Source organism: Labrus mixtus, chromosome 22, assembly GCF_963584025.1.
Source record: "Labrus mixtus chromosome 22, fLabMix1.1, whole genome shotgun sequence".
NCBI classification, from domain to species: domain Eukaryota; kingdom Metazoa; phylum Chordata; class Actinopteri; order Labriformes; family Labridae; genus Labrus; species Labrus mixtus.
The window spans coordinates 18,049,632-18,073,620 of NC_083633.1; the positions used below are offsets into that span (position 1 = coordinate 18,049,632).

The 23,989-nt window shown below is 42.4% G+C and overlaps 1 protein-coding gene across 1 annotated transcript; it reads left to right on the forward strand.

Moving 5' to 3' along the window:
• The first annotated feature begins 7,183 nt into the window (after nucleotides 1-7,183).
• On the forward strand, nucleotides 7,184-22,350 carry igf1 (insulin-like growth factor 1). Its single transcript, XM_061029438.1, has 5 exons — nucleotides 7,184-7,494; nucleotides 8,822-8,981; nucleotides 17,872-18,128; nucleotides 18,409-18,444; nucleotides 20,650-22,350. The coding sequence occupies exons 1-5, from the start codon at nucleotides 7,447-7,449 to the stop codon at nucleotides 20,707-20,709; spliced, it is 561 nt and encodes a 186-aa protein (XP_060885421.1). The 5' UTR covers nucleotides 7,184-7,446; the 3' UTR covers nucleotides 20,710-22,350.
• Nucleotides 22,351-23,989: the final 1,639 nt, after the last annotated feature.

Below are 23,989 nucleotides of genomic sequence, written 5' to 3' on the forward strand. Positions count from 1 at the left end.
TTTGCGGCGTGTCGCTCAGGCCCTCGTCCAGCTCTAATAGCAGAATTATGAGTAAAGCTGGTTAAGACGGACAGCTCACCAAACCAAACATTTTGCTTTTTTTTTTTTTTTTTTTTAGGGGATGTTTGTGGTTTGTCTCCTCAGCATCAGTTGTGTTTACTGACACCACACAGTCACTCTGTAATTACCTCACATGCTATTGTTCCAGTATTTGTTTTGTGTTTTTGTTTCCAACTCAGTGGGACATTCCTGGATTTCTTTTTTTCTTTTTAAAGAGAGGTAAACCTTGCATGCTGTAACAGGTTTGGGATTTCCCTGGTGTCCTGAATACAGCATAGACAATTAAAAAAAAAAAAAAAAAAGAATTCTCGATTAAGGATCTAACTCCCCTCCAAAACACAACCTCTATCCCTCTACCTGAATGTCACAACAGCAGTATGTCGCACCTGGAGCTATTGGTGAACCTGATTTAGACAGGACAAAACAGATTCATAGGTAAACTGAGGGAAACTTTCCTCTTCAAAGTGATAAAGAAACCAAAACTTGAAAGGTCACCCAGAAAGCTCAGTACCACCGAGACAAAAAAAAAGGTTTAGGGTTCATGACATTCAAGTGTCTTAACACATTTTTATTTAATCAGTCTGCGTAATTGCTTTTTCGTGAGTCGGATCCATTAAAACGTTCCTCTGTCGTAAGTCAGATCCGCAGCTCAAATCACTGTTTGAGTCACAGCGAGTCCGAAAAACTTCTTCAGGAGTCCATCGTTTGCTTTTCTTATGAGTCATATCCGCTAATGTCTTCTTCCTGATTACGGGCTCTTAATTGGATTTTTTTGTGAGTCAGGTTGGCGACAGACCTGAAATTGAAAACGCTCCCCTCATGAGTCACAACTAAAACTTTTTTTTTTTATCTTCTATAAATACCTTTTCATGAACTAGATCTGCTGTTGTTGTTATTTTATTATTTATATTTTGTGAGTCCAAGCCTCGCTGATCTTAAAATGTGAGTCACAGCTCCTATCTGTCTTATCAGGTGTTAGATCTGTGCTGCATCAGAGTGGAGCGGTCAGTCCTAGTTGGGATCCCTCCACGGTCAGGGGCCCCTTTCTGTGTGGAGTTTGCACGTCCTCCCCGTGCATGAGTGCGTTCCCTCCAGGTACTCCCTGACTTCCTCCCAACCTCCAAAGTCCAAAGATTTGCTAATTAGGTTATTTAGTGACTGTTTTTCTGGCTGTTTTTTTCAGCCCTGTGATTGGTGACCAGTCCAGGCTGTACCATGCCTCTTGAGAGTTTCGGCTTCAGCCCCCTGGGACCCTGAGCTAACCCAGGCAGCATAGATTATGGATGTATGGATGGGCTAGATCCCCTTTATGCTTTTTAATGAGACAGATCTGCCACAAAACTGCTTCCATGGTTTCCAGTAATTGCTTCTTTTTTTTTTTTTTTTTCGCTTGCCAGATCACAGATCGATCTCTTTTTGCTGAACCAGACGTGTCCACAGGGGGCGCCAAAATCAACGCTAACTCAAGGTTCGTAACAGAAGCTTTTAGAGTTGATGCAGTGAAACAAAAGTTGGGAGCAATATCCTACAACGCCATAATGAGCTTTACCTCCAACCGCCTGGAGAACGCAAGTCAAGTATTCACACTCAGTTTATCTCAGTTTTGGTCTCCACCAACTCCTGAGGTATAGACCCGACTAAAACCTTGTCAGCTCGACGCGGAGCAGCTAATTCAAGCTTCTTTGCTAACAGCTACCAACCGGTCACTACTAGCAACACCTTATAAATAGCATTTATTCCATTGTTTATAGAAATTAATACAGCTTTAACCTTCTTAAAAAATTAAGTTTAGACTGAAATGAATCGTCTATTTTAGACAAAGGTCCCTTCTTTGTCGACCCCCTGCTGTGTGTTTAACTTCAGACACATGACAAGGAGCCTGCAGTAAATAACAAGCGGTGATTTTGCAGCTGCAAAAAGTAAATGTACGTATGGAGGCTTTGCTCCTCCAAGCGGTTGGCCCAGGTTTGAATCCCACCTGTTGCTCCTTTCCTGCATGTCATTCCCTACTCTCTCTCTCTCCCTGATTTCTGAGTCTATCAACTGTCATATCTCTCAATTAAAGGCACAAAAAAGCCCAAAAATAAATCTTTTTAATGTATGTGTGCAGCCTCCAAGTTTAGTTTCCGAAGAAACTGATGCGATAACACAATTGAATGAAAATCCAACTACTTCCAAACATGTTCAGCAATCATAAACACTTAACCTGTCCAAGAAATATTTCAGGTTTTGATCATCAACAGGCACCGCAGAATTTCCTGGCCCCTTTTTTTTTCGCCAAGAATACTGTGACCCCTGAGAGTTACTACGGAAACATAGCGTATCAAAACAGGCTGCCCATTTCTCCCTTTTGCTCCATGACGCACCTTTTTCTTTCTTCCACATAAACAGTGTATGGCACAGCAGAGAGGGCTTTTGATAACAATATCTGCTCTGAATGCATGAACACCAGCGCCACACACAAACTCGTGTAAACTCGGACCACACCCTGTTTAACCACTAAGCTCGGGGAAAGTACAACATGCAGGAAAAAAAAAATCACAAATTACCCTGATAATCACTTGCAATAGATACTCTGTTTTCATTGTTTTTGCACAGTTTTTTTTTTTGTTTTTAGTCGTTGATAGAATTGGTAATAAAAAAAAGAGAACACACAGAGCTGGAAAAACCCTCACGCTCATCACGAGGAGAGAGGAGGGTTGCTCTCCTAATCAAGTGTTTATATGTACGTACGTTTGCACACTTACTGGTGTGTGTCCTCATGTGAACCTGTGTGTCTGCCCAGACACATCCCCAGCCTCACACATCCCCTCCCATCTTGGGTACCAGCCCTCCATCAACCCTCGCCATCGTGGTTTTACGCAGTGATTTTTTTTTTTTTTTTTTTGCAAAACCAAAAGCTGCATCTCGTTTTTCATTCTCGCTAATTCTTCCCCTGACTCCTCACTTTCATGTACTCCCATTCATTTGCATTCTGCACCACTGTCCGTATCTGTGGATCTCCTCTGACTCGGACATTTGTTTGGCAGGAGACTCCAGACGGGATGCTGTCAACACTGCAAAAAGTGTCCATCCCCAAATGACTCTTGTTTTCTAGAAAATCACAGACTGCAGAACCTACTGACTGAGAATGTAGACCAATCACAGGGCTTGCTGTCTGCGTTGTTTTTACACTTGTTACATTTTTAGGAGGTGCACGTCAGGCTACTTCGGTACGGGGCTACATGAACCTACGGCGTATGTTAGGGCGTAGATTCAACCACACGTGTAAGTCGGGCTTTAGGGTTTACAGGATGCTAACACAGGAGGTCGTCAACAAAAAATCGAGACATTAAGCTCCACATTAATCTTCATTCTGCGTAAAAATGCAGAATCTGTAAGCACAGACAGGATGCATTTTGGGTAGCTGAAGTGTCACCTCTGATCTCCAACTCACATATTTGATGCCCAAGTTTCCAGTTGGGCTTCAAGACACAAAGGCAATGCACAGAAAGAAACCACCTTTACCAGAAGTTTTTGATCCGCTAACCTCGCAGGGATTCACCGTGAGATCCAGAAAACTTGAAGCATTGCTCCCCGAGGCTTCATCACTAGCAGACAATCCCTGGTTGGCTCCGAGATTGAGATGCATATCAACACTTTTCGTCCAAATACGGCACTTCTGGTGGTCACTTGAATGCACTCATAAATTACCAATAAGAAGGCACTTTAAAAACAATGCCTAGAAAAGTGGGAGTGGTTGTAAATTAGTGAAACTGTCCTGCTGGCCTCATTTTTAAAACAAAGTGGACATTTTTTGCAGTGTCCACGTTCTCCTTCCTACACTGGAAGGGAGTGAAAACAAGCCTTTCCTTGGTCAATGAGTTCACTGGGACGGACGTCTCCTTAGACAAGCTGCAGGGGGGGGTTAGAAGGGGAGGAGGGGGGGGGGGGGGGGGGAGTTCAAAAGTCCTGCAACCGAAGAGAAAAGAGAGTCAGAGGGAGGGAGGCGAGGGAAACCTGGCACCAAGACAGTTTAGAGCACTGGGCATTAGAGACGGAGAACAAGGGAAGGTCAGCCCCCGCCTAACCCCCACCTCTGCCTCCTTCTTCTTCTTCGTAATACTGCATCAGCAGATGTACAGCACAATCCCCTCATCACTGCGGACAGACCACAGGCCTCAGAGATAACAGTCTGTGATGAAGCATTTATTTCAGAGATTTCTTTTCTGCGTCAAGAGGCCGTGAAAGATGAGATAATTTCACGTCTAAAGATCTGACCGACCCGAGGGGGCTTATGGGCATCCGTGGCCGGTCACGTCCCTGATCTGATGCTAACAAGGTCACCCAGTGGTCTGAAAGCAGCTTTGTCTTCTAATCAGAGGAGCATCATCATCATCATATTCCACGTTGTATCAGCAGCTTCGAGCGGTGACGCAATCCACCAGGGGAGGCAAACAGAGACATCGCTGCGTGGTGGGCATCATGTCTCCAAGCATAAAGTCTGAGGGGAAGATTAGACGGGTCACAGATTGAGGTCATGGACCTTCTGGCGCACACTTGACAAGGAGGCCAGATTTCAAATTTGTTATTTGATGCACCACTTGTCTACATGTGCATTATCTAGAGATGGTGATTGTAAAGTCACATAACAAGGTATTATAGCATGCTTTATTTCATTGTTGTTTAAAGTCTTTATATGTGATTCTTCACACTTAAATATAGAAATCAAGTATCTCCTCTGAAAATAACTCTGTGAGTCATGACTGTCTACAATGGGTGTAACACCCGAGTCCCACTGTCTGTGATGTTTTCAGAGTTTTCAGAGTCCTATCTTCACTTTGTTTACATCGCCCGGACGGCCGGCTGACTCCTCCCCTCGCGTATAAAAGTTGTTTAATTGAGGGACTAGAGAAAAGAAGAATAACATACTGTACTCACTGCTTAACTGTGTTTCTAGATCACGCTCATTTCAGGTAAATTTACATGCAGTGTGAAGATACGAGCATAATAAAGATCGCTAGCATTAGCATGCTAACACAACAATGCAGCGCGAGTTGTTTTGGTTTCATGCTGGTGCTCAAGGGCGACATCTGCTGGATCAAAAAATCGCATATAAAGCCTTTAAACATGTTTTTTTTCCTGCATTATTATAGATTAGTCTATAAAATGCCAAAAAGATAAACAATCAGCCATATTTAAAATCATCGTTTATTGCCTTTCTGAGAGTAATTAAGTATTTTCACGGCTTCTGGTTCATATTGGAAATCTAATATCCACTGGTTTTACGTCTATTGACTAGAGCTGTCAATTTAGTTGAATGAATAAAACGATAGTTGTAATTAATCCCAGTAGCGGCTTTGATTAATTACAGTAAAATCTAAATTTTTAATGTTAGAAATTTGTCACATTCATATGCAAAGAACGCTTGTTGCAACCCAGCCCAAAGTAGTTGATTTGGGATTTTAAGGTGACCTAATCAGAATTGAAGTGGAGCCCCGGTCACCCCCCCTGGATCCACCCCTGTCACCCGGGCAACGTCCAGCTCATCATGCACACCACTACGTATGTTTAGCCAAACATTACTCCCGCAGAACTGAAATTACTCACAGAATCCTTCAAGAATACACTGACAGAAATTAGTTTATCACCAATACTATGAAGCCAAAAGCTGTGTAAAGATCAATCAACAACGTTTCCCATTATATTTGGACTTTTTACTCTTTATAACAAAGCAAAGCCTACTTTTGAAAGCTGAAGGTGCAGGTCTTTTAGATGATAGTCAATGAATCCCTCATTAGATCATTTCAAAAGAATGTTAAAATGTTGATTCTACTCTCACCTAAAAAGCAAAAGTTTAACCAAAGTAAGAAACACATTTCTTCATTTCATTTTCCCTCTTTACAACTTGTGACCACCCACATGTATCTAAGTGTCCCCTTCAAGTTCCCCGGACCTCATGTTGGAAACCACTCATTTAGGTCCAGTTTGGATGAGAGAGGCTTCAGCTCCATGAGTTGCGATGCAGAGCTGTCCGTGTCATGTGGGGACATTTGATCGTGCCTGCAGTTTTGACCCACTTTTACCCCCAACGACCCTAACTGTTGCGTGTCGTTGGCTCCGGTCCCCTTTGGATCCGACCACTAGGCTCTTGTGATGCACTGACACACAACGGCCGAGCAAGCTGGGATGCGCGCTGGTGTCCCGTTTTATGATTGGGTCGCAGCACTGATCTCATGTTTAGTGGTTGGATCAGTGCTAAAAAAAAACAAGTCTCTTTAAGCCATCGGCTCGTGTGAAGCTGCGGTCTGTCACTGCTGGGCTCTTCCTCCCTGACCCACAGTGGGAGCACTGGGGCCGTTACTGGGTGCCATCAAGTGTTTGCCAGACCAGTAGGAAAGCATGCGGTGCAGTGTGCTTTCAAAAAAAAAAGAAGAAAAATGTCTTTCTCGTCTAAAGAGTTTCGTGTTTTTTTTCCCACACTTCTTTTCCACGTCAGTCACTCAGTTTATGGAAGAATTAAATATCACTAGATGCCATTTGCAGACAAACCTGCACGTGTTGATGCAAGTTCCTCACAGAAAACGGAAGAAATGACTTGTTTCTGGCGTCAATTGCAGCAACAGAGTGCAAAGAATTCTGCTAAAAAATGGAATTTGGAGTGAAACCGACTTCATGTGAGGTTTTTTTTTTTTTTTAATCTCTAGTTAATCTTTTACCCTGCATTGTAAACCTCACATTTACATGAATGTACCTCTTTTAGTTGTGTCATTTTAATTTGGATTATGTCGTGGTAGCACACTGTAGATTAAGTGGAAAAAAACGTTTGTTAACTCAGACTTTGGATTCTGTTCCGCGGTGCCAAATTACGCACAGCAACCAGCAGTTAAATCCTGACCTTCATTCTCTTCTTTAACTTCTCCTTGTTCAGCTTTCAGCACATAAAAAATATCGTGTTGTGTGAGTGTGGGCTGCTGCTGGTGGGGCAGCGGCGCTTTTTCTCTGTTGATCTGAACTACTAACCAAGTCTTAGAGAGATCAAAATTCAATCCCGTTCTGCGAAAAAAAAAAAAAAAAAAAAAAAAAAAAAAAAAAAGGAGAAATGACGTTATTTGAATATGTGCCCAAAATCCTTAATGAATAACTTAGGACGAGTAGGAGGCAAATGCTGCCCCAGCTGTTTCCTGTTGAAAATGTCTGTGTAATGTAGATAAATGTGAGGGATTTTCTCTCTAAATCCGTCTCCTGTTCGCTAAATCTCACTTCTCCAAAACGAGCCTGCGCAATGGAACAAAGTCGGAATATTGAGATGTGACATTGCCCGCATCTCATCCTCTTTCTCCCCGTTTTTAATGACTTCAAACAAGTTCATTTTCGCCGGGCTTTGTCTTGCGGAGACCCGTGGGGATGTCTAGCGCTCTTTCTTTTCAGTGGCATTTATGTGATGTCTTCAAGGTAACTTACCTGATTTCCTTTGACACTTTACATTATCACCTTGCACACTTATTGCACTGAGCATCCTGGTTTGATTTGAAACAATAGAAAGCACTATTCATCGCTTATTTGGATTTTACTGCTTTTATATTTGCATGCATGACAAATGTGGATTTAGTCAGATTTTTTTTAACATTCTTTATTCAGTTGTTGAATAACTCTGCTGCATGTCTTGGTATTTATTATAACATTTTACAATATGTTGCCCCCATTCTGCTTTAATTTGACTTTTTTCCATCAGGAATCTTGACATGACGTGCATGAGTTTCACTGCTCGGATGAATGGATGTTTCATCCTCAGCGCTTCTGTGCGCCCTGCGCTCTTTTCCACCAGAAAGTCTTAATGCAGCTGTGCAACTTTCAAAGTAATTACTGCTGAGTCTGCATTTATTAAGTGCTAAATATCTAACGTGCGGGGGAGAAGAGAGAGGGGAGAGCTTTAACATAAACGACTGCCGTGCATCGGGACAGTCAGGTCAGGGTTGTAAGTAGATATAGATGGATAGATATTGGGTCTGTGTTTTCTTCCTTTTATTATGTATTTTTGCCCCCCCTCAGCTTCCTCGCTTTGGGTTTGGCGGCGGAGCAGTTTTCCATCTCACAGTGTGGCTCGGAAAGATCCCTGCAGCTTTTTGCATCTCTTATTCTCCTTTTGGAATTTTGAGCCACTTTGTGTTTATGCGTAAAAACGCACTAAAAGCTCTTTATTTGGCGCCGAATACGCATTCACAAGTGCTCATAAGTGGGGGGGTTTTCACATGCATTGAATCATCATTGTTAACTTTTGAAGATATCTTGCAGAGGCTGAGTAGCGATGTGAGAAAGAGAAATGTGTGTTTTAATTTGGACGCGCTCGGCTCGCCTGCGCACAGGCGCTCCGAAGCATCAGAGCTCATGAGTCAGGCTCCTGTTTGACTGTTTGACTCTGGCACCGAGTGCAAGTTTGGATTTAATACATTTTCCTTCCAATCTCTAAAACCCTGTAAAGTTACCATCTGTGGCCACTTTTATTCCTTGTATATCTCCCTCCTTTGGCAGAGGGAAACCTGGAAGTGAGGGGAAACAAGCTTTCAGCTCACTGGTTTTATGTGGGAAAATGTTTGGTGTTGCCACCAGTGATGTGCCTTGAGCGAGGCAAAGAGCCACCAAATGTCACAGCAGATGTGCAAAATTGCCAGGAGAGACTTTAAAAGTCATTTTTGTTGAAATGGAAACCTCTCTTGTCTGCTGCTGCTCTGTCGTTAACAGCAGTGCAAATGTTAATGCTGTCTCTCTCCCTGTGCTGCAGAGTGCGATGTGCTGTATCTCCTGTAGCCACACCCTCTCACTACTGCTGTGCGTCCTCACCCTGACTCCGACGGCAACAGGGGCGGGCCCAGAGACCCTGTGCGGGGCGGAGCTGGTCGACACGCTGCAGTTTGTGTGTGGAGAGAGAGGCTTTTATTTCAGTAAGTGCACCTTTTTATTTATTCATAAAGGTTGGCTGTATCCGTCCCCGAGCTCTCCACCTCCAGCGAGCTCATAAATAAAAAAGCAGCCGGTTTGACATCTTGTCTTGATGTTCCCTGCATTAATGTTCCCTTTTTTTTTTCCTTCATTCATTCTTCTTACACTGTTACATCTTCATGTACACATTCATGCCTTGTTTTTAATGCTCAGTGATGGACAGGTGCCCAGATTTTGAGCAAGCAAGCCTAAAGGAAATATGGAATATGATAAGTAACTGTACAGTTGGTGGCAGAGTTGTGCCCGTGGGCTACTTTCAGTGGAAACTTAAGGAGGGGTAGAAACTAAATGTTGCAGTGAAGTTTTTTCCTTTCTTTCCATCAGAGAAGGGAAAGCGACCCAAAGAAAACCCTCCACCGACGATCAAGGATTTAAATCTCAGAGTTTTCCATTAAGGGTATAACCCAGCCCAGAGCAGCGCAGGATATATGGAGCTACCAAGGTTAGGTGCAATGTTCCACCTCAGGACATGTATCTTGATCTTTCTGTCAGAGAGAGACGTACGGTGTGACTTGTGCATGTGCAATAAAAGCTGGCTCAAACACTGCAGAGCGGAGATTTTTATAACCTCCTTATTCATATTTCTTTGGCCGACATCCATCGATTAAATCAATTTGCTCTGATTGTCCTGGAGAACCTTCATATCACTTCTAAAGTCATGGCTGTGCCCCTCTCACTTCTGTGCAGAAAGAAGCATCCAGTATTAATGGTTTTGCTTTGGTCCCAAAATGGATTACGATTTTTCCACATGGGAGATTCTTGTCGGCTGCCAAATTCAAAAAGAAAATACAAGAATTCTATTGGAAATGATCGGCATTAACTATGCATTTGCAGGTGCATCCTTTTTCCAGTTATTAATTATCTTCACCTGAACCTGAACCTGAACCTGGTTCTTATCTAATCTATTCTGTTTAATGTGTATTTTGTGTATTTTGACATTACTTCTCTGTGCTGCTGCAACACCCGAATTTCCCCTCTGGGGATCAATAAAGTATTATCCTATCCTATCCTAGATAGGCTGTCTAAAATGTGACAGTCAGAAGATAAGAGTCTGTGGGAAAAAAAGGGGGGTTCAACCATTTCCTGTACTGGATGTGCAGTAATTTGGATACTTGGCAGGACAGACGGACTTGTTGGTCCACTACCTGTGTTCTGCCATCCTGTCCATGAAGTCTCTTATAGCCAAGTAAGCATCTTCATATTGGATTATTTATGGCACGTGTGGCGTGTCTTATATGCAGCTAGATGGAAAGAAAGCATGATTTAGATAGAACTGTGAATGGGTATGTTCAGTCAAACTAATCGACCCAACCTCTAACAAGTCATCTCTTCATCAGTTCCAGTTGTCCAAGCCTTAACCATACTCCCACGCTGTTATCGTTGCCATACAAGAACATTGTAGAAATACTTCTAAAACAGCCGCACAGAACAATCCACTATGTCACTGAACGTGAGCCCAGTTCTTTTTTTTTTTTCTTTTTCGCTGAGTCATCCCGAAACCGAAATTTCTGCCTGGCAGTCATGTCACCATGCACCTTGCCTGCAGCTCCCAACCCAAACCACCAGCACATTCCCTCCAGCCAAAGCATGCAGCTTTTCCATGACCAAGTCGACCATCATTTTCTGCACTGGGTCCTTTTGTACGTCGTTTGCCATGGGGAGCCGCTGGAGAGCCACCAAGCTGCTGCAAAGCTGCGAGTCTTGTTCGTCCAGATGCTGCTGGCAACACCCACACGCTGTGAAGTGGTCGTGACAGACTGGCTCGATTGCCAGTTTTCTGCCAGTTAAGACATTTTGGTCTTTGAATTCCCTTTGCGGCAGCACTTCTCTTTATATAAATGGTTGTTTTCTTAACAGTGAGACTGAGCGGCAGGAGAAGATCAATGCATATCATCATAAAGAATGAAGTTGGACTTAATTTTTGTTTTGCAATTTCTTATTCTTCTGAAATTAAGCTAACTGCAAGCCCCTTCCCCGAGATTTACATCTCAGTCTGGGGGTTTTGTAAAATCGTCCCAAGAAGTGTCAGCTTTTCTGGCTCGAAGTCGATGAAATGTTCAAGATTCTGACAGGGTATGACGGTGTCCAGACACTGGATGATGTGAGAATGTGACAAAGTGTTGGCTACTGAGAGAGTTGTACTACAGCGTTGTGAATGTTTCTCACAGGCCATAGAAGTAAAGCACTACTGTCCATATTCATCTCATGAGAAAGTGTTGAACGGAGGCCAATGTAAGTCATGAAATCCTCGTGCAGAATACAAAGTTTTAAGCAGGAACAGACCCTTTTTTTGAGGTACGAGAAACGTGTTTTTCTTCCCCCGCATTACCTTACACTGTACAGTCACAGAACTGCACAGCGTCCATCTATCAATGCCACATTTTTTTCTGTGTTGAAAATGAGCTGTATTTCACCAAACACTCCATCCTTTTTTACCGAGAAGACGGTGAGGTTTTAGCAGCGGGGGTGCTGTGCCTTTTGGAAAAATATGCGGCTCTCCCTGTCTTCCTCTGTTTCTCTCGCTCTCTCAGATTCTCGCTGTCATTCCTTTTCCTCTCCGTCGGTCGCCCACATGTTCCAGTGGCTGTTTGCGTGAAAAATATCTGGAGAATCCATTTGTGGGGGGGGGGGGGGGGGGTTCTGTCGTCTCAGGGACTGTGAAGCATAACATCTCAGGCCAGAGGAGGCGTGCTCCTCTCCCTGAACTCTTCCCCTCCAGTCTGTCCGTGTTGAACTTGGCAGCCCTCAGACTGATAATGTGTCCAGAGGCAGTGTTGCAACTACAGTGGGCTTTCTGTGCTCATAGGGATTCTGCCAATCCACCTTACGCATGGCACCAGTAAAGTAGCACACTTGCATTTTAAGACCTCAGATTCCCCACCCCGACAGAAATGCTAAATACTAGTTGGTGGAACATTTTTTTTTTTGTAAGGTAATGAAACAAACTGTGGGCTATGAAACATAAGAAAAATCCACAACCATAGTCAGTTTTTCCAATTATTAGCCTGACCTAGAAATCCTCAGTTGTCTTTGTAATGCTTCAGTCGGCCGGGGCAGTGTGGGACGATTTCACTGTGATGTTCATCATTCCATGAATCAGATCTGTTATGGGAGTTTTTTTGGCTCAAGCATATAGCGCTAAGTTCCTCTCACAGTCCTAAAACCTCTTCATATTTTATTGCGTCTTGCTAAAATATTCACACTTACTCTAGATTGAGTGTGAGGTAAACGATCTTACTGCTGATTTCTGCAAAAAAAAAAAAAAAGGACTGATGCACTATCTCTCCTGAAATAATATGAAACTGAATAGTCCAGCGTTTTTTCACTCAGAGCTCATTGCTGGTACACCACGTTCTAATAAAACAAGGGCATGCAAATATGAAAAGTGCTGAGATATTGAGAAGTCTTGTCTTGGTCCAATAGCATATGATCTGGTGGTAGAAAGCAGAGAAGCAATTGATGAGCTTTCTTCTTCTTCAGAGTCAGTTTTATAAAAAGCAACTGGAGCTGCAGGAGAGAGAGGTAGAATGTGCGAACAGCATGTTGCATGCATGCATACACTCGAACACACATAGCTAGGCCTCGTCCATCAGCAGCAGGGGATTATGTGGATTACAGGATGATCAGGACACCCCCTCCGCCCCTCCCCTCGCTTGGTTTTTACACTGGACACACTCAGCGGAGGATCTGAAGAAAGACCTCCTGTGTGTTCTCCATCACTGAGAAAAGGTGTCATTTTCAAAATAAGACCCCCAGACTCAAAAAATCTCTGACCCTTCTGTGAATGACTGCTCTGCTGAACAAAGAGGCATCTCATGAAAAGGAAAGGCCAGATTCCCGGGCCACATTTAGTTCTTTACATTAGGTGAGGTTGAGTCAGGGGGGATTTGAGGACACTCTTGTACCTTTACCTTTGAAACCCTTCAAGAGTTTAATCCAACCACAGAATGATCACCGCATCATAGATGATGTCCCTGACCTTTCTTATGTCTTCTCCATTCCCTGCGGTGGTCACATTAATTGGTTTTTCAGCTCACTCGCCAGTTGCAAAAGGACCAAATAATAAATTCCCCAATTGATTGCAAACATCCACTCATCACCAAAGAAAATAGATGAACATGGTAGACATCCCTGGTCCATTGGGTAGACGTCCCAATGGACCGCTAAAATGCTTTGCCGATTGACTCTCAAAATGGTTAAGGTTAAGGTCTGAATGGTTTACCAACCGCTGAACAGCCATTTTCATCTCTTAAACACCCGTGTCCAGGTGTCCCAGGTCTGGGCTCAAAAGCCAATCACAGCCAAGTTACTAAAACCTGTGCTTATGTAATAGACACTGCTGTGTTCTTCTTGCTACTGTATAAAATGGGGGATAAATTTGGAGTGTCAAGACCTGGGAGAAATTATCCTTTCATTATCAGAATTTGAGAAGTCTTGAAGAGCTGAAAATGTGATTATATTCGTCGGATTCACTTTGGCATAGCTAAACCAGAAGTTGGGTGTGACGTCTCTCGGGCAACTTGGCGTAGGATAACCCCCTCCTTCCCTTCTTTGGGAAATCCCAGTTAAACCCAGTGCCAGACTTCCTTCCAAGTGCATTCCTCCTCTGTGGTACATAAACCTTAAAAAGGTGACTTGCACCGTGGTTCAAAGTGCGAAGAAACAAGACTGAGGGCCCTTCTAAAGGCAGAAAGGGAATTGAGACCTGAGTTGGACTCCATATTTTCTTGATATAGGAAAGGAGTTTAAAAGTTCCCTGTGCCTGGGGTCCTCCAAGTGGGCGGTCCAGGTTCAAGTCTGACCTCCCTTCCCACGTCATTACAGGTGCTGAAATAAGACGCAAACATCTGACCGACAGTGTGCAAGATTCTTCTTCTTAGTCAAAATAATACTTTTCTTGTGTGCAGGACTTGTGAAGGTTTTCCCAATCTCGAAGATTCAAATTCACCATCAAGAAATCCTTTTTTTGTCGGGGGGCTTTTTATGCCTTTATTAGAGAGACAGGACAGTGGATAGAGACGAAAATCAGGCAGAAAGAGAAAGTGGGGGATGACATGCCGCAAAGGAGCCACAGGTGGAATTTCAACCCAGGCTGTCTGCATTGAGGACTGTAGCCTCTGTACATTGGGCGCGCTTACTAACCGCTAGGCCCCCAGCGCCCCCCAAGTATTCCTTTTTATTACACATAATTCTGGTGGAAGCCAATTTGGATACAATGTCAAGGCTCAGCTATGTGAGGAACACCTCACACTTGCCATAAACTCTATGTGGTACCAGTGATAAAGAGATAGTTTCCAGTGCTTTAGCAGCTCTCGCGGTCCCTGCTCAGCAGTAAACTGCCTGACACTTTGCAGGAAGAGCGGCGCACAGGCTCCAAGAATCCACTGTTTTTTATTGACCATGACCAAGCTGTAAAACTCAGATGCTTTCTGTAGCACTTTGGAATGAGGGAGTCCAGCCATCTCTCTCCCGTGCCGATCCTGGGAGGAATGAACATTATGTGTGCTGACGCTGTCAAATACCATTCGATGGCATCAAAAGAAACACATCACCTTGACATCTGATTCTGTCGCACAGTTTTCTGTTGAAAAGGATTTCCTGCAAATAAGCATTGATGTTAATGATTTACATGAATGGTCCACATTACTCATTTTACCAAGGACTTGAACAGATTTTGGAAAGTTTTTGGCGCGTCACTCCTAGAGGGCGTGACCTTTAGTTTGACTGGATTCATGACAAAGTTACATTTTATTTCCAAAGGCCCAAAAAAATCAATAGAAACTTTCCAAACAAGTTCAGAAGCCTCCTCTTTCGTAACAAAGTTCAACTTTGTTAGATCTCTGGCACAAAATTAAAAGGGCTCATCCTCATCGAGATTTTTCTTGGCTCAACTTTACCAAAATATATTATGACATCATCTGGCAAGGTGCAGCATTGGTCAGACAAATACATACCAATGCACGTATTCGCTTTATATGCGATTTTTTGATCCAGCAGATGTCGCCCTTGAGCACCAGCATGAAACCAAAACATCTCGCGCTGCATTGTTGTGTTAGCATGCTAATGCTAGCGATCTTTATTATGCTCGTATCTTCACACTGCATGTAAATTTACCTGAAATAAGCGTGATCTAGAAACACAGTTAAGCAGTGAGTACAGTATGTTATTCTTCTTTTCTCTAGTCCCTCAATTAAACAACTTTTATACACGAGGGGAGGAGTCAGCCGGCCGTCCTGGCGACGTAAACAAACTGAAGATAGGACTCTGAAAACTCTGAAAGCATCACAGACAGTGGGACTCGGGTGTTACACTCATTGTAGACAGTCATGACTCACAGAGTTATTTTCAGAGGATATACTTGATTTCTATTACATTTAAGTGTGAAGAATCACATATAAAGCTTTTAACCTTTGAGGCAAAGGATAGAATCGTTTTTAATGTTGTAAAATCAGATGTATTAGTATGAACAAGTACTGTACAATGTTTGTGTCTGAGAAGCTTTCAAACAAACCAGCATTCCTGCTAACTATTTCACACGCATCATAAGCAAACCGCCCTCACACTCCCTACTGATTCCTGACACTTTTAATCTCGTATCATGGAAGGCTTTCTGTCTTTTTTTGTGAACATAACATCTTATCATGATTAAACTTGTAACAGAAACTATAAGCGTAAATGTTAAACCTTTGAATATACTTTCTCTGGTTGGGTCCCATACCCAATTTTGAGTCCTTACATATAACTTAAAATATGCAGCAATTGTACTCCATTTGAATTATGTAAGAGATACAAACCTGCACTCTGCCTCGTCATGATGGCTGAAACGCTGACACACGCTTTTTAATCTGACTTTCATCGGCACGCATCCTCCCATCCTGAGTCCGTTTCAAACAGCTGTAGGGGCCGGGAGGCGTGAAGCACTGGCAGGAACGCTTGTTTACCCATATTTGTTAAACAACAGTCACAGAAACCAACTCCTTGTTTATGAGGGATTACAGCAGTTATCCATGGAATTGAAGCGTTTAAAACCTCCCAAAGCTTTTAGACCTGATTATTATATGCGTGTTTTTCCCCCCAACCTGCCCAAGCTGATTATCCTACATGTTACAACCGGTGCCAGCTGATTTTTCTCTCCCTTCCAGCTGTTTGTGCAGCAGGGTTGCGGGCTATTTTCAGAACAATAGCGGATGTTAATTTGTAAAGCTTTATTGGGAGGGATTGAAAAACAGGCCAGGCAACGAGGCCCGGCCCTTCTTTTGGCTTTCAGCGACCGTTATATAATCGCTGAACATGGGCTCAATGCTGTGTTTCTCCTTTGTCAAATGTCTTCACATCAGGTGTTAGCTTAGCAGCCAAGGCTGGAGATAGAAATGCTATGACAAAAAGCTAAAGTAAGTTGATTTTGTCACTGACATATTTAATTTAGCAAACCCATTTAGGCAGTTTGAGATCTGGGTGAATCCGGTTCTTGTGTTCGGTAAATAATGCAGGCGCACACGATGTATTTTTAGCATCATTCTACCTGATGTGCAACATGAAAGCCTCCCCCCCTTGCACCCTCTCATTCGCACCTCCATTGTCTTCGATTCTGTGTCTGCAGGGGGGGGGGGGGGGGGGTGTCCGGAGGGAAAGATGCTTCTGTTTCTGAATGAACGCTGCTCTCTGTCCACAACATTTGTCAGGACAAGGCAGACGGAGAGCAGAAGTTAATGCACTTTGTCAGCACTGGCAAGCTCCTGAGCCAAGAGCTATTAACTCTGAGAGGGAAAGGCATTTCCTCCTTGTAAATGCCATATTAAATTATTATTATTTTATTTGGTAACAGGGAAAAGCCCCATCAGGGCTATATTGCACAAGGTGAGCAGGGAATTGTAAATGGAGAGTGAGAGATTTTGTAAAGGCCACCAAAAGAGGGGTGGGTTCTGGGGGGTAACGGAGTTGACAGAGGAAGTGGGTATTGACGTCATGCTAATGTGATATGTTTACTGAGTCCATAAGTTGAGCATCACTCCTTTAAATAATGATTTACCTATTTTATTTCAGTGATATAATACAGACCAAAACTCAATTCGGCTGGACGTTTAAACAGGTTTTGTTTTCTGGCCTTAAAGGTGCATAACGCCAATGATTCAGCACAAATGTGCTACGAGAGAAACTCCAGGGTAATCAGGCTTCTGCCAAATGAAAATGTGAATGAGCAGTTGGACAGAGAGGTAAGGGGAACTGCCTCAAAAACCTGCCTGGCTGTTCCCCGCAGGTTGATCTGGCCCAGAAGAAGTCTTGTGGTTTGGCATCGCTGGACTGGCCTCTATGTAAAAGACACCTGAGCCAAAATGGCTGACCGTGATATTCTCAATGTTTGGGAGCCTGCAGAACCTTCTTTATGCTGGGAAGCAGCTTGCCAAAAGAAAGGTCCACGGTGTGCAATGTGATACGCTGTAAATTTTACACAGAGGAAATCTATGTCATCAAGAGTGTTTATATACCGGAGGAATCGGTCCCATGACGTGGCCATTTTTAATATTTTCATTCTAAACATATTGTCTGGAAGCCAGCCAAAATTATATTCTGCAAAAATAAATATAGTATGGCGGGGTCTGAATCATTGAATCATTGGAGTTTGATTGACAGTTGCCAGGTTTCTCACAGTAGTTGCAGAGCAAACCTGAATCAGAGGCTTAGTATTAGCTAGTCTAACGTTAGCTAACAGTCTAAACAATTAAAAAACCTGAGGAAAACCTGAATAAGTCAGCAGCCATGACCCTCCTTTTTGTTGCAAAAACATCTACTCTCTCCTCAGTTACTTACCCTTCGTGCGTTTCCTCTCGACAGGTAAACCAACAGGCTACGGGCCAAATGCACGGCGGTCACGCGGCATCGTGGACGAGTGCTGCTTCCAAAGCTGTGAGCTGCGACGCCTGGAGATGTACTGTGCACCCGCCAAGACTAGCAAGGCTGCTCGTTCTGTGCGCGCACAGCGCCACACAGATATGCCAAGAGCACCCAAGGTTAGTACCGCCGGGCACAAAGTGGACAGAGGCACAGAGCGTAGGACAGCACAGCAAGCAGACAAGACAAAAAACAAAAAGGTGAGCACAGCACAAAACAGATACACTGTAAAAAAAAAAAAAATGGTGGCAGAACAAAAGAGAACAGGATTTATACTTCTGTCACGGCATGCTTGCACAGTTTCAGTCTATGCTAAGCTAAGCTAAGCTAAGTGGCTAATGCTGCGGTTCCTGAAGCGCATTTTAAAAAACATTGGTGTACCATTACTATCAGGCTTTAGTTGATTAAAAATGCTAGCTGCTAACTTGAGCAAGACTCACTAATACATCAGACTTAAAAGCCTTTATTTTCCTTCCACAGAGACCTGCAGCTGGACATAGTCATTCAACGTTTAAGGTATGCATGCAAGTATATATGTTTCATCTCATTTCGTTATTTTAAAGAGCCCATATTATGCCCTTTTTGGGGTTCGTATATTTAATCTATGTATCTACTTTTGTATGTTCACAATAGATAAAGTCCGAAAAAAGTGTCTGTTTTCATGTACTGCTCCTCCTTGCTCCCTCTACGCTCTGAGTCCGTCAGCTGCGCTCTGTTGAGCCCACACTGTTAGACCCCACGTGGGCCAAGTCTGATCTGATTGGTCTGCCGATCCGCTCTGTCGTTATTGGTCAGTTGCTCAGCACGCGTCTCGGAAATTGCAACATGAGCTGCTGGGCTTGCCACAACGAGCCAATGGGCTTAGATCAGTGATCTCACACTGACGATGACGCCGCACTGACAAATTTTTATCGAGGGGGGCTAGAACTGAGCGTTACATGCGGCTAATGCTACAGCTAACAGGAGGACGTAGGAGAAGCCGCGTTTCCGCAGAATTTTTGCACATAGATGTGCCTAAACATGGACAGGACAGTTGGAAAACACACTAACGGGCATATAAAACCAGAAAAAGTATAATATGGGACCTTTAAGTGCTCATGCGCTGTAAATCTCAACGCTGACGTTCTCAAGAGTTTGAAAGTAGAACCTCTATTTTTAAACAAAGGACATTCATTTAACATTAAGTCCAAAGAAAGAGAGTGTGAGGTCTAAATGTGGACGGTGATTCATCCCTTTGTTGCTAGCCGGCTAGATGGTGTGATCCTTTTAAGATTGGACTGTGTTCTTTTTACCCTTCTCTCAAAAAAGAAAACCATTAGCAAGAGACGGAACTAAGTGGTTTTTGTGGTAGACCCAGTGGCACTCCCGCTCCCCAGGCAGGATCTCCACTCTGCTACTGTACATTATGTGCTGAAATTCTGCCGTCTCACCGTTACAGATGGGCACATGCAAGGTGCCGGAGATGAAGCACTGCCTCAACGTGTGCAGTGGCTTACATATCACTCATCTGATCATTCATTTATGAATTATGCTGTATTATATAATCGTAGAATTGTAGAGCTACATGAGGTTTTTTTTCTTTTTGTTCTGCTAAAGTCAAACAAAAATTTGAATTCTTCTCAAGATTTGAGTTATTAAATACAAATCAAAATCTTATTGCAGCTGTTGTACATAAAGCTCCAATTATTAAAAAGACTAATAAGCAGCCATGACACTCTCTAAATATACTAATATATGTTTATCGACAACTCAAATCCATGCTAACTGCTTGGAAATAAGCAGTTAGCATGTCCGTAGCATAACTTAGGTTAGCTCTGTAGCGTAGCCTAAATACTAATACAAAACTTGTCTTCCCTTTTTAAGACTAGATAGTGCGATTTATTCACCATAGTTGATTTAGGAAATACTTTTCCTTTGTAACTTTCCCTAATAACCCATGCCGTTACGTTTGTAACCTCAAGATTGGAAGCTAGCAAGCTAACAACCTTTGACCTAGCATACTAACTTAAGTGTTTTCCACTCTCCTTTACTTTTGAATCAAGTTAATAACCTAGGTTAGCTCCGTAGCATAGCCTAAATACTTTAATACAAAACTTGTCTTCCCTTTTTAAGACTAGATAGTGCGATTTATTCACCATAGTTGATTTAGGAAATACTTTTCCTTTGTAACTTTCCCTCATAACCCATGCCGTTACGTTTGTAACTTGAAGAGTGGAAGCTAGCAAGCTAACAACCTTTAACCTAGCATGCTAACTTAAGTGTTTTCCACTCTCCTTTACTTTTGAATCAAATTTTTTTAACACCTACTTCTCCTGTCTACCTGAGCAATGTTTTCAATGTGTTAAACCAACAATGGCTTCTATATTAAATTAGCTTGATGGTAATCATGTTATGTACTACCGGCATGTTTAAGACACTAGTTTGTGGTGCGTAGTATTTACAGTCCTTGGAAGACATTTCTGTTTTAGATTCTCCTTAAATGTCTTTTGTAGTTACACTTAGTTACATAATCCAAATAGTTCTTATATTACTTACAAAGACCCAACATTAATCAGCCTCGGGCAAAACTTGACAACATCTGGCAAAGAAAAGAGTCAGAGACCTCGAGCAGAACCAGATTCATCTGCTGCGACTGTCTTGGCCTTGTAGAGAGAGAGGCTTGTTTAAGTCGATCCTGCATCTCAGAATTATTTCTAAACTGTGTTTCTCTCTTCGTTGCAGGAAGTGCATCCGAAAAACTCAAGTCGAGGCAGCACAGGGGGCAGAAATTACCGAATGTAGGGAAGGAACGAATGGACAAATGCCCAGCGACTTGGGAAGAGAGAAGGGAGTGGCCTTACCTGGTACCCCTGTGGAATGGTTCACTGTAAAACAAAAACAACAAGGAGGCCAACAATGGTCCGAACACTCTTAGAAGTAATTGAGAGCTAAGAGGTGTTTGAGGTTTTCGATGATGGTTCTTGTGATTATTTTAATACACTGCACCATTCCATATAGGGAGGAATTCTTTGTTAATGCAATGTAACAAACTAGTTTAGCTGCTGAGACACGAACAAGAGCTTATTTTACCTCCACGTGTGAGCTGCAGCGTCCTCTGGCTCCAGGAAAAGGTGTAAACGGATGTGGGCTTCAGCCAATCAGAGAGCAGCAGGCTTGAGAATTTGTGGTCAGTTCTGTCCTTCAAACTTTGCAGAGCTAAATCTTTTTAATCAAGATAAAATATTTTATTTTTATGCACCATGCATTACTGAGGTTGTTTTTTTTTCCATAAGTAAAACCGAGGTTGTCTTTACAGGACGAAGACCAGGTGGTTCAGTATTAGTTATTTTCACAATTAGCCCGAGTCAAATCTCTACTTTTCATTGACAAAAAAGCAGGGTTCTTCTATCCAAGTGGAAACCTTGAGGGTTTGAGTGTGATCCAAATCCCGTCTAAGCTTCAGGAAGTGTTGAGAGCCTGAAAAACACAATCCAAAAACTTCTGTAACAACAGAACAAGCGCCATTAGCGGGGGGGGGGGGGGGGGGGGATTTTAAAAGGAACAGTGAGTACTACCAAAACACCGTTGTGATTAACCAAAAAAAACTTAAATAACCAGAAGCTAAATTGAATTTAAATTTCTCTGGCTTGTTAGAACGTGGTGCTTGTGTGGTTGTCAGAAATGGGTCAATCAGTGAAATCAAAGTGCATTTGGCAAAAGTCAGTGGAATAAGTCAAATATCGACAATCAGGCAAAATGTTTGTCGTCTGCATCGGTTTCACATGTCGCCACTGTGGCCAAATCCAATTTTTTTTTTTTTGGTCAACAATCCAGTGGCCGGTGATCAACATTTGAGTTTGAGAGGAGGCCTGTGTTCAAGGTCAAGCGCGAGTCATCAAAGTTTAGTCACAGCAAGTCAACAAAGATTCAAATTCAGTGAAAAACCTTTCAGCAACATGTTAGTTTAAGAGAGGCTTTATCAAAAAGCTTCACCAGTAGAAAGTATATCGATTGAAATATCTTGGTCTGTGTCATTTTGTTAGTTTACAGAGGCCAAGAATTCTTCTCGCTTTAGTTGTTGGTTGTTCTGCGTTGCTTTCAATCAGTGCAAGAATACAAAGAAAATCTGCGTCCGTTTGCGAAATCCAACAAAGACAAAACACAAAAAGATAACATGATTTGGTACATATTGCACACCAAAACGGCGAGTCTTCCTGTAAATGTGAGATACGGCACACACATAACAGAACACAAACACACCTACAAAGCACCCACAGTGTAAATGAGAGTTGTGTAACCATGAGCAAGGGTCAGGCGAACACAAACACATGTTTCATAAAAAAGCAGTTCTAAGAAATTCTTGCATGGGGACTGACAGTCATGCCTGTTTGTTCAAGCCTCTGTGTGGATTTACAGTAATTTTATCTCACACACACACACACACACACACACAGAAAAAAAAAAACGCCCAAGACATCTCAACTCCGGCTCTGCCTCCTCTGCCTGTGTATAATCAAACAGTACTCCCATTTATGTTAACCTATGCATTACTATCATTCATTGTACATGATGGTTTCATATAACAAAACTGTATTAAGAATCCTATCCACTGTATAATGGTGCTATTTTGTAGTTTGTTACTTGCAAGAGATGGCTAAGACAGACAGATGGCAGGGCTTCGGAGGTCTTCCCTTTTGCACAGCCTTGCGGCCACCATTTTAATAGTGTTTTTATTTGTAAGCTGTTTCAATAAGGTAGTAGTGTAAGCGAGTAAATGTAACTGTGTGAAATCTGTGAATGCATGGAGATTAAAAAAAAAGAAAAGAAAAAAAGAAAATACAATGTTGTGGTCCCAAGAAGGCAAAATGCTATTTTTTCTACTGTTTTTTGAATTATTTTCTCAAAATACATCCCTTATGCCAAATAACTTGACAAAAGTACTGTGAACTGTAATTCTTTCAATTGTATTAAGATTGTTAAAATTCATGGTGTGCTTTTGTCTGATGAGTGTGTTCATGCACTTCACTGGAAGCCAATGTGTTGATTGTAAAAAAAAAATACTTAAAGCGAGACTTTGTAACTTTTGCTCAACGGCGCCCTCTGTGGCGACACGTCAGAACAACATAATGATGCTTTTAAAACTAAAATGTAGTAAGAGCCAGTGTTATAACACGTAATATCACAGAGCAGCTAGCTTAAAGACAAAGTCTTCAATTGCTTGCAGAGAGTTACATGGGAGATCGACACCGTTTCCATGTCTTTTCGTAAAATGTTAGGCCGAAGCCAAGGGCTAGCTAGCTTAGCTTAGAACAAAAAGAGCAAAAAACCTTTTTCAAAAGTTAACAAAATCCACTTCGTAAGACCCGTTTAAGTCTGTTTTTTCTTTGAACGTTGAATCAAACCTATATGAACAGTCGCCATAGAAACTATGCTGTACTGTACATCGTTGAATGATGAACTGTACGTCGTACATAACGCTTTGTTACGGACAGCAACCACTGTAGTTGGTCCACTTGTTAGCAGCGTGTAGTTTTTAGCTAGCTGCAACAGCCTTTAGGCTTCTACATTAACATTAAAGTGACTGTAAAGTCAGTAAAAGTAACTTTTGTTGAATATTTATTTGCTCCAATACAAAATTATAATAATTCAATGATGTGTGTCACCTATTTATGCTAAGGCACAGGCTCTGTGTAGATCGAGTCAGGTCACAAGAATGTAAAACGTATGCTAGTTTTTATCAACTCGGTTTAAAAGTTAAATGAAACAAGACGTGTCGGTGTTGGTGTGTTACCTTTAGAACTGCAGTTAAGCAGAGCAAAGCTAGCTGTTTAGCCAAGTTCAAAATCACGCTAGGCTAAGCTAACTCCTGTCTGGCTATATATTGATATTTCACATAAAGATTTGAAAACCTGACAAATATTCTCGTCTAACTCTTAGCAACAGTTAAACTTAGCATCGGGCTATTTAGCCTAAATTTGAATCCTTGTATTAAGTTCGCTTAAATTTGCTTTGTCATACCAGACCAAAACAGGCAGTAGTGATAAAACAATTTTTTTTAATTAGCAGGGGTGCATTTAGTTGC

Excerpts from the sequence above, each read along its gene's own strand:
- igf1 (XM_061029438.1), top strand. The coding sequence starts at position 7,447 with ATGTCTAGCGCTCTTTCTTTTCAGTGGCATTTATGTGATGTCTTCAAG. Across the intron at positions 8,982-17,871 it reads AGAGAGAGGCTTTTATTTCA|GTAAACCAACAGGCTACGGG; the intron begins GTAAGTGCACCT and ends TCCTCTCGACAG. Across the intron at positions 18,445-20,649 it reads ATAGTCATTCAACGTTTAAG|GAAGTGCATCCGAAAAACTC; the intron begins GTATGCATGCAA and ends TCTTCGTTGCAG.